We start from the raw sequence: 14832 nt of genomic DNA on the forward strand, positions 1-14832 counted from the left end.
AATGCAGAATGGCCAGGAATGGTACACTCCAGTAATCACAGCTAGTTAGGAGTCTGAGGCAGCAGGATGGCAAGTTCAAAGTTGGCCTTGGCAACTTAGTAAGACCTTGCTTCAAAATTAAAAATTTTGAGAGAGGGCTTATGTGGTGCTGAGGATCGAACCTAGTGCCTCACGTGTGCAAGGCAATCACTCTGCCACTGAGCCACAATCCCAGCCCCTCCTTATGTGATTTCTTTAGTTTCTAAATTGGTAACTTCTATCTTGAGGTCTGGTGAGCCATGAGGGTGGGTGGCAGGTAATTGTCAAAGAATCTTTTTTAAAAAAAAAAATTTTTTTTTAATCTTAAAATTATTTTAATCTTTTATTGGTACTGGCTATTGAACCTAGGAGCACTAAACCACTGAGCCACATCCTATCTCAAAAAATAAAAAGACTAAAAATGTAGATACCTATTTAAAAGGTAATATTCTAAAATATAGAAATATTTTAAAACATTCTCTCAAAAAAAGATGGAGGGTTCTTTCTAAATTGTTAAAATGGATCAACTAGTCTGTATTAAGAAATTATAATAATAAATACCAAACACCAAAGCAAAACAAAAGTAAAGTATCTTCTCCCATTTACTAATTGATTGATTGATTCATAGGTACCAGGGACTAAACCCAGGGTGCTTAACCACTGAGCTACATCTCCAGCCCTTTTAATTTTTTATTTATAGAGCCAGGCCTCAGCAATTTAGCAAGGCCCTAAGCAACTCAGCAAAACCCTGTCTTTAAATAAAACACAAAAATGGGCTGTGGATAATCCCCAATATAAAGAGAGGAAGGGAGGGAGAGAGAGAGAAGTTGTGGTAAAACTAGGTTTGTTTGTTTATTTTTTTGTGGTGCTGGGTATTGAACCAAGGGTCTCACACATGCTAGGCAAGCTCTTTACCAGTGAGCCACATCCCCAGACCCCAAACTAGGTTATTTTTAAATGATGACTAAGAAAAACTTAGAATTTCATAAGCATAACATTGCTAGGCATAGTGGTTCCTGCCTGTAATTCCAGTGACTCGGGACTGAGGCAGGAGGATCACAAATTTGAAGCTACACTGGGCAACTTAATGAAGCCCTCAGCAACTTTGCTTGATCCTGTCTCAAAGTTTAAAAATAAAAGAGCTAGGGATGAAGCTTAGTGTTAAAGTGTCAATCCCTAGTACGAAAGACAAACAACCCAATTGCCATAATATAAAGATATTGTAATTTTGTGACTCTTTTGAGCATAGTTGAATATGTTCAATATTCTCATTTGTTGGGGAATTGAGTTAATAATATCTGTGTCTTAAGATTCTCAGCATGGGGTTGGGGTTGTGGCTCAATGGTAGAATGTTTGCCTAGCATGTATGAGGCACTGGATTCAATTCAAGGTTCATTTACAACTAAAAAATAGTTAAAAAAAAAAGATTCTGTAGCATGAAATAATGTATGTAACACTATGATGACTGGCAGATGGATGTTAAGAGATGGATGTTTAAGGGCTTAATTTATATTATTTCTTGCGTGCATTTGGTAAATACCACAGGTTCTTTCCTTTTAAGGCCATTCATTTATGTAGATGTGTCAGCATTTCAACTGTAATAATTGAGGGGAAAAAAGAGAATCCATATTCACAACAGTTCTTGACAGTATTTGGGGGGAAAGGGAGGTGGAGGGAGCTGAAGACTGAACCCAGGGCTTCATGCATTGCTAAGCACATACTTTTACCACTGAACCACACCCCCAGCTTCCTTACAATATTTTTAACTATATCATGTAGATTTTTAAAATGTTATTTTTGCTTGTCACTTAAAAGTAATAATTTCCTTAATAAATTATTTTAATTTTATTAACACATAGTAATTTTATATTCATTTGGGGTAAAATAAGGTATTCCACCTAACCAGTTGTACCAGTGTACGCATTAACTACCTTCTGTCAATTCCTCTCTCCCCAGGATTAATTCTTACTGTTAAAAAAATAAAAAGCAAACAAAACGGCAGAAATATGTTCAACTAATAAGCAGATGAGAGATTATTCACTTTAATAGACAGGTGCTCCTTGACTTAAAATGGGGTTACGTCTTGATAAGCCCATTGTAAATGAAAAATATTGTAGGTAAAAAATGCCTTTAACACACCTAAGCTAAAGCCTAATCTACATAAAATACGCTCTAAACACATTAGCTTACATTTGCCCTAGTTGGGCAAAATCATCTTACCCAAAGCCTATTTTATAAATAACGTGTTAAATATTTCATATAATTAATTGGATATTGTACTGAAAATGAAAAGCAGATTGCAATGTGAGTACTTACACTATCATAAAATTGAAAAATCCTAAGTCAGGGACTGTCTATAATAAAGAATCCACACAAATATGAAAAGTAGTAGCATCTTAGTAGAAAAATGTATATTGAACAGACAACAGATAACTATTGAAAGAAGCAGCAGTGGCTAATCAACCATAATAATAGTTTTGACCTTATTACTAATAGAAAAATATAAATTAGGATTATTTTTGTATGTGTGTGTATCTCAAGTTATCTTTTAAACAAGAATATCCAGTGATAAGATTTTAATGAAGGCTGGAGTTGTAGCTCAGTGGTAGAGCTTGGGTTCGAAGCCCTGGGTTCAATCCTCAGCGCCACGTAAAAATAAAAATAAAGGTATTGTGTCCAACTACAACTAATAAACAAAATATTTAAAAAATATTTTAATGAAGCAGGCATTCTCATTACATTTCAAACCAACTTAATGGGAGAGCAAGTTGGTAGAATATATAAAGGACTTTAAAAGTTTTGCTTTTTAACTCATTAACTCTTTTCATCATCATTTTCTGACCAAAGTATTACAAAATGAGTGCATATATTTTTTTCAGTATTTAAAGATGTCCATCATAATGTTTTCTGTAATAATGAAAATGTTTTATCATCAATAGGAATTCCTTAAAAACAATGTTTGGTAATTTTTTTTTAAATTATGGTGCTGGGAACTGAGCCCAGGACCTTGTGCCTGCTTCGCAAGTGCTCTAGCACTGAGTCCCCTAGCTTTGCTCCTTTATCCAAGATTTCACTTTCTGTGATTTCCTGAGGTCAGTCTTATGGGTCAGGGAAAGGAACCAGACAGCAGAACATTCACTGCCTCCTTGAAACCATGGTCCCATTTTCCTGAAAGCCCATGATGGGAGTGAGGTGGGGATGTTCTCTTCTTTTCCCAACTGGAATAGAGGTTTCCATTATTATCCCACAGCCCCAAGCTTGGCATTTGGTATATACAACTGGCCATGTGCCTTTAAGGGGAAATGAAGCATCCTGTACACTAACATAAAGTTGTGTTTCTGATTTTTCTTTATTTGCTTATGCTTTTGGTTTCATATCTAAGAAACCATTGCCTAATCCAATATCACAAACATTATGCCTGTTTTTTTCTAAGAGCTTTTAGTTCTAGCTTTAGCTACAGGCTGGAAAGGAAGAAATTAAATTGTCTTTATTTACAGACAACACGATCTTCTACATAGAAAATCCCAAAGATTCTACCACAAAAAGCTACTAGAACTATGACTGAATTTAAGAGAATCACAGGATACCAGGTTAATATACAAAAAGTAATTGTATTTCTATAAACTAGTAATGAATAATTGAAAATATATTTGTAAGCTGAGTGTGGTGGCGTATGCCTGCACTGTCAGCTACTCAGGAGGCTCAGGACGTTTGAGACCAGCCTGGATAATGTAATAAGACCCTGTTTCAAAATTAAACAACAAAAAGGGCTAGAGATATAGCTCAATGATAAAGAGTACTTGCCTAACATGCAAATCCCTGGGTTCAGACCCAAGTATTGTGCCAAAAAAGGTAACCATTATTTCATTTTAAAAAATCAAACTTATATATGCTTTTGTTAAAGTTTGTTATTCATGAATGATTTGCATCTTATAAAATCTTCCCTTGGCCTCTTAGATGTCTGAGCTCTGCTAGTCTAGTAGAATTGAGTACTCTGTTATATTACCTAATATTCTACATATAAATGTGTGTCATAGCCCCTTAAAGTTTTTTTGTTTTGTCAATTTACATTTAAATTTCTTTATTTATGAACCAGGAATATAGCTCAATGGTAGAGTACTTACCTAGCCTACACAAAACTCCAGATTAAATTTCTAGTCTGTTTGTATCCTCCACGCCCCACCTCTCTCTCACTCTCTTTCTTACACATACCATTGAAATATTGGACTGAGGATGTAGCTTAACAGTAGATTACTTGCCTAGCTATGCAAGACCTTTAGGTCAATCTCTAGTATTGTCCAAAAAAGTGTGACACATTACCTGCTGTCACATTAGTAAGGGTCTACGTCTTGCTATCTTGACAGCAGCATGATTATGCCTATGGTAGATAATAAATGGGATATTAAAGGTTTGTTTTGATCACTTGTTTTCTATAGAAAACAATACCAATTTTAACTTGAAAATGTAATAGTGTGTGTTCTTTGTTCCTTGTTCAGTTAATTAGTCAATAAGGTGCTGAACGGGCCTGCTGAATGCAAATGTGACTAAGAAAGGTGCCATGAGTTGATGTTAACCAGTTTTTTCTTTACTTGACAGGTGTGGGATTATGAGACAGGAGATTTTGAACGAACTCTTAAGGGACATACAGACTCTGTACAAGACATTTCCTTTGACCACAGTGGCAAGCTTCTGGCTTCCTGTTCTGCAGATATGACCATTAAACTATGGGATTTTCAGGGCTTTGAATGCATTAGAACCATGCATGGTAAGGAATAGAGGATAGTACTTTAATAGTAATTGCTAATGTAAAATTTCAGAGAGGAGCATTATTGTTTCTAAAAGTATGCAGGTATTCTACCTTCAACTCTTAACTGTTTTGCTGGAGAAAAATATGATGTATCTCTTGCATGAATAAGCCACAATGGTTGAAAGTTGTTTTCAAATATCTCAGAAGTTTACGTAGAATATTTAATTTATTTTTCAAATACTGTTTTTTTTTTTTTGTATAAGAAAAACTTTATTGGTGTTTGTGAAACTTAGAAATTTAAGTTATTGGGTGTCCCCCCACTCTTTCTTTCATTTTTCCCTCACTTGTTCAGTGTGGGAAGCATGAATACTGGATCTCAGGGTCTTTTGCTCATTTTTAAATGTTCCACATTCATTCTTATTGTTAGATTAGCAGAGCTCAGACATTTAAGGAGCCAAGGAAAGATCTTGTAAGATGCAAACAGTTTTGGAAACTTTTTCCTGATGCAGTATGGTTTTGTGGAAATAGCATGGGCTTTGAAGTCAGATATCTGGGTTCAAATTTCAACTTGCTTGCTTTCAGCATTATGAAATTCTAACTTCTTTCATCTGGAAAATAGAAGTAGTGACATCTTATTCAAATAAAAGTTGTGGGAATAGAATGAAATTAAAACTGTAGTCATCTTGATACATAGGAGGTGCTCACTGTATAAGGATTTTTGTTGTTTCCTTAAATATGGTTAAGTATAAATGTTTTAGATTTCATGTAAGAAACACTATGTGAGCAATAAATTTTTTTTTTTTTTTTACTAAATTATGTAGCTTGACTTGGTGTCACATCTGAAGTACCAGTCACTTGGAAGGCAACAGAATCATGTTTGGGCCAGCCTGGGCAACTTCGATCCTGTCTCAAAATAAAAAATAAAAAAATACCCAGGGTTGTGGCTCTGTGGTAGAGTGCCCCTAAGTTTAACGATCAGTACCAAAAAAACAAAAACACGGTTAGCTAGTGGTCTTGGTGCATGAATAAGCTGTGATTACACGGAGGATATTTTGTAAAGTCTGTTATTGGTCTGTCTTTATGTTGCTTATATCTTGTCATTCTCACTTAAAAGATTGTTCTAACTATTGTTTATTTGTTGAAGTGATACGATATTTATGTGGATTTTCGGGGACTTTTTCCACAAAGCATAGCTTATTAAGAATGTGAGCAACATGTATGAAATAATGCCTTCTTTTTTTTTTTAATGCATGAACATCAACAACAACACAAAGATGATTCTCAGCAAGTGTTTCAAATAAAGCATCAGATTCCCATTTTTTAAAATCCATCTGGTTTGGCATTTTAAATGTTAATTTTCTTTCTTGTAGAATATCAACCATAGGAAATTTTCCTGGTGCTCATTATGTAAACATCACTCTCTAAAGTGTTTGAATATATTCAAACACTGTTGTCTGCATTTTAAAACAGTTGTACAGGTTACATTTTAATTACTCATTTCTTTTTTGTGTAAATCCATATCTTATGAAATGTATATAATGCTCGGTGTATCTAGACCTGGCCCTGAGTTTAGTCCTTGGTCCTAAGGAGGAGGGGAGGAGAACTTGCTGTGATATATTAATACCATGGTATAAGCCATTGGTAAACTGAAGTTTAGTTGCTTTTGGTGCTATATTGTTTAATATGTTACTGTGTTATATATGTTTTAGGCCACGACCACAATGTCTCTTCAGTAGCCATCATGCCCAATGGAGATCATATAGTGTCTGCCTCAAGGGATAAAACTATAAAAATGTGGGAAGTGCAAACTGGGTAAGTTGAAAAGGCATCAACTAAAGAGGTTTAAAAATTTAAAAAAAAAAAATTCTGAGTGCTCAGTAATTTTGACTCTAATCCAGAATGACCATGTAGTCACACATTTTTTTTTTTCTTTTTGATGGTGCTGGACTAAAACCAGTGGCACTCAATTCTGAGCTACATACTCAGCCCCCTTTTAGTTTCTCTCTGTTTAACTCAGGGACTTGTGCACCCTTTTAGTTTTTTTTTTGTTTTTGTTTTGTTTTTTTTGAGACATGACCTTGCTAAATTGCCAAAGCTACCCTCGAACTTGCAGTCCTCCTGCCTCAGCCACCTGAATAACAGAGATTATAAGCATGTGCCACCATGCCCAGTTATTGATATACTTTAAAACTTAAGTTAGAGGACTGGAGATGTAACTCAGTACTAAAGTGCATGACTATCATGGGGGAGACCGTGGCTTCGATCTCTAGCACTGTATGACAAACAACTAAGTTTGATCTTCAAATGCTTCCCTAAAAGAAACATAGAGACATTACATAACAGAGACTCTGTGTCCTTAAGAGCCATTTTATGTGCTGACTTATTTTTCTTTTGTGGATTTCTTTTAGGTAATCTGTCTGGATTTAAATTAAAATGTAAATAACATTCATAATAGTATCCCTGTTAGGCTAAATTTGTGCTTTAAGTTACACTTGATTGTTGTAACAAAATCTTAACTGACTGGTTTTGCTCAGATTAGTAGCACATAATCTATTTCACAGCATGGCTAGAATTTTTTTTTCCCATAGGTTTATTGTTTGTTTTAATTTTGAAAGATTTTATTCTATGTATCTTTTATCCTTTAGATTCTGTTGGTTGGGCTGGCTCCTTAACAATATTCCTATCAGTTTATTTTAACTGGCATTCGATTTTCTGTCCTGTGCCCATCTTTTTTAGTTTTTGGTACCAGATCTTGAACTCAGGGGCGCTCAGTCACTAAGCCATATCCCCAGCCCTATTTTGTATTTTATTTAGAGACAGGGTCTCACTGAGTTGTTTAGGGCCTCACTTTTTCTGAGACTGGCTTTGAACTTGTGATCCTCCTGCCTCAGCCTCCCAAACCACTGGGATTTCAGGCATACACCATCATGTCTGGCTTGTGCCCATCTTTTATTAACCAGGATTTTAGATTTATTTTGTTGACTTGCTTGTTCTGTTCTTTTTATTCCAATGTATAGCTATTTTTGGTTCTGTTCTCTTTATTCCAATGTATAGCTATTTTTGTATCTATAAAGTTTCTGTAAAGTGTCCTGATGATTGTCATTCACAATGTAAATAACTACTTATGTTGACAGCTACTGTGTGAAGACATTCACGGGACACAGAGAATGGGTACGTATGGTGCGGCCAAATCAGGATGGCACTCTGATAGCCAGCTGTTCCAATGACCAGACTGTGCGCGTATGGGTCGTAGCAACAAAGGAGTGCAAGGCCGAGCTCCGAGAACATGAACATGTGGTAGAATGCATTTCCTGGGCTCCAGAAAGCTCATATTCCTCCATCTCTGAAGCAACAGGATCTGAGGTACTGTGTGATATACATTATCATTCCACGATTTTATTGTTGATGTTTTAGAACCTTAGACAACTTTCCTGATTCTGTTTCATGTCTATTAATGCATTTAGGAATCTACACTTTAAGGAAGGAGACAGGAAATGCTGAGGAGTGATATTGGCCAAATTTTATTTTTATATTGTGTGCATTTATGAATGTGTAACAATAAATCCCATCAATGTGTACACTGCAGTGCGCCAATTAAAAAATGTGGAAAGAGAAAAAAAACTTGCACTTTAGAATTCTGAATCATGAAACTCTTTACTCTTTCCAACTTATTGTTGTGTTAATATTTTTAGCCAGTGGTTATTATTGCTCTCAACTGACCCTTGATTTTATGGGTTGTGGGGATAGATTCTCCTAAAGAGTAAAAGTGATCATTTAAGTTTATATGAAATGTCATTGTTATAAGAGTAAACCAGTATAAATATAAGCTTGTTATTTTAGAGTTATCGTTTAGAAGAAGAACCTTCTTTAAAAGTACATAATTATCTATACATTTATGTCAAAGGGCAGTTCAATATTTAAATATCTTTAAATTTTTTTTTTTTTTTTTTTAAAGAGAGAGAGACATGGAATTTTAATATTTATTTTTTGGCGGACACAACATCTTTGTATGTGGTGGTGAGGATTGAATCCGGGCCGCACGCGTGCCAGGCGAGCGCGCTACCGCTTGAGCCACATCCCCAGCCCCTATCTTTAAATTTTTAATGGTACTTTTTTATATACAATTTTACAAAAGAAAAAAAATTCAGTACTGAGGATCAAATCTAGAGCCCTATATATGCTAATAAGCAAGTACTCTACCACCATGCTACTTCCCCAGCCCTGTGTATTTTTTTAATTTAATTTTTTTAAATGTAATTTTTTAGTTGTAGTTAGACATATTTATCTTTATGTGGTGCTGAGGATCAAACTCAGTGCCTCGCATGTTCTAGGCGAGCGCTCTACTGCTGAGCCCCAGCTCCAGCCTCAGCCTCCCTACGTATTTGTTTTAGATGAAGACTTCATATGGAAGCCTCTGCTACTCTTTATCATTAAAAATTCTTGCTGAGTCTGGAATTCTGTTATATATATATATATATATATAAATGATTTCCGTCTTTATGATTAATACTTTAAAAGTAAGTTTCAGGGGCTGGGGCTGTAGCTCAGCAGTAGAATGCTTGCCTAGCATGTGTGAGGCACTTGGTTCAATCCTTAGCATTCTTTCCATGAAAGATTGCAAAACTTTTGCAAAAATTAAAAAAAAAATAAGTTGCAGATGTTATTTCTATGAATAGGTTATATGGGTTAAAAATCCCCTTCTTTCTTTTTTGTGGCACGAGAGATCGAACCTAAGGGCACTCTTGTAATGTGCTACATTTCATCCTTATCTATCTATCTATGAACGTTTGCGGGTGGGTCTTACTAAGTTGCCGAGGCAGATTTCAAACTTGCCATCTTCCTCACCCTCCCAAGTAGCTGGGATTATAAGTGTGTACCACCGTGCCTGGCTCACATTCTTTTAGTGGCACTCCTCTCATGAATTTTCATTTTAAAAAAAATTTAAGCTGTAAATGCACACAGTATCTTTATTTTTATGTGGTGCTGAGGATCAAACCCAGTGCCTCACATGTGTAAGGCAAGAATTCTACAGCCTCAGCCCTCCTCTCTTGGATTTTTATAACTACATCCTAATAAAGGAGGAAATCTCCCCTGAAATCCCAGCTATTTTTCTAAATGAAGCTTCTGTGATCACTATTTGGTTACCCAATTGCTTGCTTGCTTGCTTGCTTAATGATTGATTGATGGGGATTGAACTCAGGGACACTCGGCCACTGAGCCACATCCCCAGCCCTATTTTGTATTTTTTTTTAATTACTTTTTTTTAATAGACTAGGATTGGGAAATATCTTTGAGAGAGAGAGAAGAGAGAGAGAATTTCAATGTTTATTTTTCAGTTTTTGGCGTACACAACATCTTTGTATGTGGTGCTGAGGATCGAACCCGGGCCGCATGCATCCCAGACAAGCGCACTACCGCTTGAGCCACATCCCTAGCCCCCTATTTTGTATTTTATTTAGAGACGAGGTCTCACTGAGTTGCTTAGGGCCTTGCTGAGGCTGGCTTTGAACTCTCAGTCAGCTGCAGGGATTACAGGAGTGTGCCACTGCTCCCTGCCTGTTGCATTAAATTCTTTATTCTGCCCTCTGGTGGTGTTACTTATTACATGTCATGAATTTTTATCTTGGCTGTTCTTTATATTAAAAAAATGAATAGTTTAAAAAATAGTCTAAAAATTATAGCAGTACTGGGGATTGAATCCCCAGGGCCCTGCACATTCCCTTTATCCTAATTACAGAAGTCTGAAGCAGTAAATTTGTCATCTATTAGTGTTATCTGGGTCCTTTCTATATAGCCTAGCTATAGTGTCTAAAGACTTGTGTATATCAATAGGTAAAAACAAATTGCTGCTAGCTGTGGTGGCGCACACTTGTAATCCTGGCTACTTGGGACGTGGAGATAGGAGGACTGCAAGTTCAATGACACCTGGGCAATTTAGCACTACTCTGTCAAAATAAAGTGACAGGGAATATAGCTCAGTTTAAAAAGCACTTCCGTAGCATGTGTGAGGCCCAGAGTTTAATCCCCAGTACTACAAAAGAAAAAAGAAAAGATTTAAAAAATTGCATTTTGGGGCTGGGGATGTGGCTCAAGCGGTAGCACGCTCGCCTGGCATGCCTGCGGCCCGGGTTCGATCCTCAGCACCACATACAAAACAAAACAAAGATGTTGTGTCCGCCGAAAACTAAAAAATAAATATTAAAAAATTCTCTCTCTTTAAAAATAAAATTGCATTTTTATAGAATTAAAAAATAAGAATTTAATAATTCTTATTTAGCTTCTTTCATGAGAAAATTAATTTTTACACATTTTCTATAGACTAAGAAAAGTGGCAAGCCTGGGCCATTCTTGCTGTCTGGATCCAGAGACAAAACTATTAAGATGTGGGACGTCAGTACTGGCATGTGCCTTATGACCCTTGTAAGTTTGTATAATCTCATTGCTTCTTTCGTCTTGTCACTGTGTTTGTAATTAGATGCTTTTTGATATCTTAGTAAATAATCTAAAATAAGCCCCAAATATTCTGGGCTTTAAAAAGTAACTTCTTTATAAAGATTCCATTGTTATAGTGACATGAAAGTTATTTTTATAGAGTGTTATATTTAAAAATCTACAAAGGTATTCAGTGCTGGCAGGGTGTGTGTGTGTTGGGAGGAGTCCTAGATCACTGTATCTTTAAAAATTGTATATTATTTCCCATGGAGGAGTAGAAAGTTCTGCAGACGTAATCAGTTCTGATGTTTGTTAATGACTGTTTCACTCTTTATATGAATTCTTTTAACATTGTCTCTTTCTTGATATGATCTAGTTTATTTGGCTTATTTTACCATTTTGAAATTAATTGTTTTAGCTTTATGATTTGGAAATACTTCATTTTAGGAACACTGGGATTTCCACATGAGAATATATAAATGGTAGTAAAGGATTATGAATATTTTGGGTTGCATAAGGGAATTCTGAAAGATTCTGTGGGTATAATTTGTTAGCAATTTTTATAACTTGCCATCATGTTTGTTTAAATTCTTCAGTTGCTGACCATACGTTAAAGTGACTGTTTCTGTAGAATGATAGACACATGGAAGCATTGACAAGAGTGGATTTAAATAAACTGGTGAGCTGGGTGAGGTGGTGCACACATGTAATCCTAGCAGTTTAGGAGGCTGAGACAGGAAGATCACAAGTTCAAGGCCAGCCTTAGCAATTTAGTGAGACCCTGTCTCAAAATAAATTTTTTTAAAGGGGCCACCTTAAAAATTGATTGACCACCCCTGAGTTCCATCCCCAATACCACCACCACTAAAAAAAGGGAGGGGATTAAAAAAATAAAAAAATAAACCCATAGTATTGTGAGCTGTGTTCACTTATACCATGTTGCTGTTAGAAAAGTAGATCTGCATTTATAATTAGGAAGAATGCTCTGTCATCTGTAATAGCCAGGACAGCATGAATTTCCATAGGAGGCTTCTGGATCCTTTTCAGGTCCTGATACTTTTTTCCTGCTTTATTTTCGTATGGCCACAAGAAATGTAATTTGACTTTTGTAGAGGCTATTTTTTTTTCTTTTGATATTGAGGATTGGACCCAGGGGCACTTTATCATTAAGCTGTATCCCCAGCCCTTTTCATTTTTATTTTGAAATAAGGTCTCACTCAGTTGCTTGAAGCCTCACTAATTTGCTGAGGCTGTCCTTGCACTCACATCCTCCTGCCTTGGCCTCCTGAGTCTCTGGAATTACAGGTGTGTGCCCCAATGCCTGGCCTTGTAGAGGCTTTTACAACTCTAGTGATTGGTAATTTTTTTATAGGTCAGGGTAATAGAGTATTTTAAACAAGGTCAAGTAAGGAAGAGTAAATCAAGACAAAAGACCTATTAATTTACTGTCTTTAAAAAAAAAAAAGTTCTTTTTTACACTTTTTATAAAAGCAGTGTAGTCATTGCCATTTTGGAAAAATGTAGAAATAAACAGAAAAGCTAAAACAAGAAAATAAAAATCACCTTCAGATCAGTTCTACCATACTTGATAATGCCTTCCAAGTGTATTTTTCTAGACTTGCTGTCCAGTGTAACTTTCCACAGTGAAATTTTATATGTGTATTGTCTAATATGGTAGGTACTGTAATATGTTTCTTAAATTAGTGCATAAACAGATAAGTGATGTTTTTATAAAAATGGTATACCATATGTATTGCTTTGTAGCAAACTTAGAAAGTATGTGACATTTGATTTACAAAGAGTTTTACAGGCACCCCCACTGACCCCACTGCAGTACCAGGGATTGAGCCCAGGGGTGCACTACCAGTGAGCTATATCCACAGCCCTTTTTATTTCTAGGCAGGATTTCGCCAAATTCCCAAGGCTGACCTTGAACCTAACTTGGTCTTCCAAGTCACTGGGATTATAGGTGTGTACTCTTGCCACCTGGTTTACAGTCTTTTGATGAACATGTTTATTAACTAAATCTCATACCCTTAATTATTTCTTAGGGTAAATTGCAAGAAAAGAACTGTTGGGACAGGAGATAAACAGATGGATAGATATATAATAAATGCCTTATATATTCTTCACCTAAAGTCACCAGTTAGTAATTTGTATGTGTCTGTGCACTTCGGTAAACCAGTTCAGTTCCTATAGATGTCATCATACTTTAACTTGTATTTCCTAAGAAAAAAGGTATACAATCACAATAAAATTAGTCACATATAAGAAATTTAACATTGGTAACACTGCATAGTCAAATTTTCTTTAGTTATCCCAACAGTGTCCCTTACAACTTTTTTTTAATCCCTGAGATCGAGTCTAGGATCACACATTGCATTTTCTGGTCCTGTTCTGTTAATTTTGGTTTCCTTTAATCTAGAATTCCTAAACTTATTCTCCCCCACACCCCTTTTTTTGGTCTTTTATGGTGTTCACATTTTTTGGTGTATATAATATTGTGGGTTTTTTCTTTTAACATTTTTTAAAAGTTTTATGATTTTTTTGTTGTTTTGGATATAGAATTTCCAGTGAAGGGTGAATAGCTCAGTAATAGAGTGTTTACCTTGCATGCATAAGGCCCTGTTTTCAATCCCTAGCACAACCAAAACAAAAAGAATATTTAATACAATTCATCTTATTTTTTTTCATGCTGGGGATTGACACTAGGGCCTTGTGCATGCTAATAAACACATGATCTACCACTGAGTTGTCCTCAGCCTCTACATTCTTTTGGGGGGTGGGGATAGGGGGAGGTCTGAAGGGCATTTAACCTCTGAACCGCATCCCCAGACTTTTCTTTTTTTGGAGACATGGTCTTGCTAAGTTGCTGAGGCTGGCTTTGAACTTGTGATCCTCTTTCCTCAGCCTCCAAAGCCACTGGGATTACAGGTGTGTGCCACTGTGCCCAGCAACCTCTATGTTCTTAATGTAGGTTTATGTTGTTCATGTTGGTTCACTCATGATGCCCACATAGCCATTTAAAAAAAAAGATTTGTATTAATTTGCTCCAGTATTTCCAGTGTAAAGATTTTTATTGATTTGCCCTGTTGAGATAGTAAGCATTTTCATGGTGAGAACATTTAATGGTCAGTCTCATTTTTCGGGAATACTGGTATGCGTAGTTTCACTGTAATAATGTATTAGTCATAGATGCTACTTAAAACAATTTACCCTTTTACTAGTCAAATACCTTTTTGTCTTTAAGGTGGGTCATGATAACTGGGTACGTGGAGTTCTGTTCCATTCTGGGGGGAAATTTATTTTGAGTTGTGCTGATGACAAGACCCTACGTGTATGGGATTACAAGAACAAAAGATGCATGAAGACCCTCAATGCGCATGAACACTTTGTTACCTCTTTGGGTATGTACAGTTATGAAGTTTCTATTAAATTTTGGAGTGCCATATGTAGCAAAGTTTTATGTAACTTTGTGGACTTTTCCAGGTAAGAAGACCACAGTGCTTCAGGGCCGAATAGAATAAACTGTGGAGTCCTATCATTGCTTTAAATTCCTCTTTTCATCATTAGCCTTATGATAAAAAAATTACTTTCTTCATCATAGAGGATTTATTTTTGAAAATAGAATTGTG

At 35.9% G+C, this 14832-nt stretch overlaps 1 protein-coding gene across 2 annotated transcripts in view; it reads left to right on the plus strand.

The window, feature by feature from the left end:
* Nucleotides 1-14832, plus strand: part of Pafah1b1 (platelet activating factor acetylhydrolase 1b regulatory subunit 1) — an 80462-nt gene that overhangs the window by 61039 nt on the left and 4591 nt on the right. For both annotated transcript variants that reach the window (XM_005327923.5, XM_040269298.2), the window contains exons 6-10: nt 4615-4783; nt 6475-6577; nt 7900-8128; nt 11084-11185; nt 14448-14604. In XM_005327923.5, coding sequence (XP_005327980.1) covers nt 4615-4783; nt 6475-6577; nt 7900-8128; nt 11084-11185; nt 14448-14604 — 760 coding nt within the window. The remainder of the gene's footprint in view (nt 1-4614; nt 4784-6474; nt 6578-7899; nt 8129-11083; nt 11186-14447; nt 14605-14832) is intronic.

Source organism: Ictidomys tridecemlineatus, chromosome 3, assembly GCF_052094955.1.
Source record: "Ictidomys tridecemlineatus isolate mIctTri1 chromosome 3, mIctTri1.hap1, whole genome shotgun sequence".
Taxonomy (NCBI): Eukaryota; Metazoa; Chordata; class Mammalia; order Rodentia; family Sciuridae; genus Ictidomys; species Ictidomys tridecemlineatus.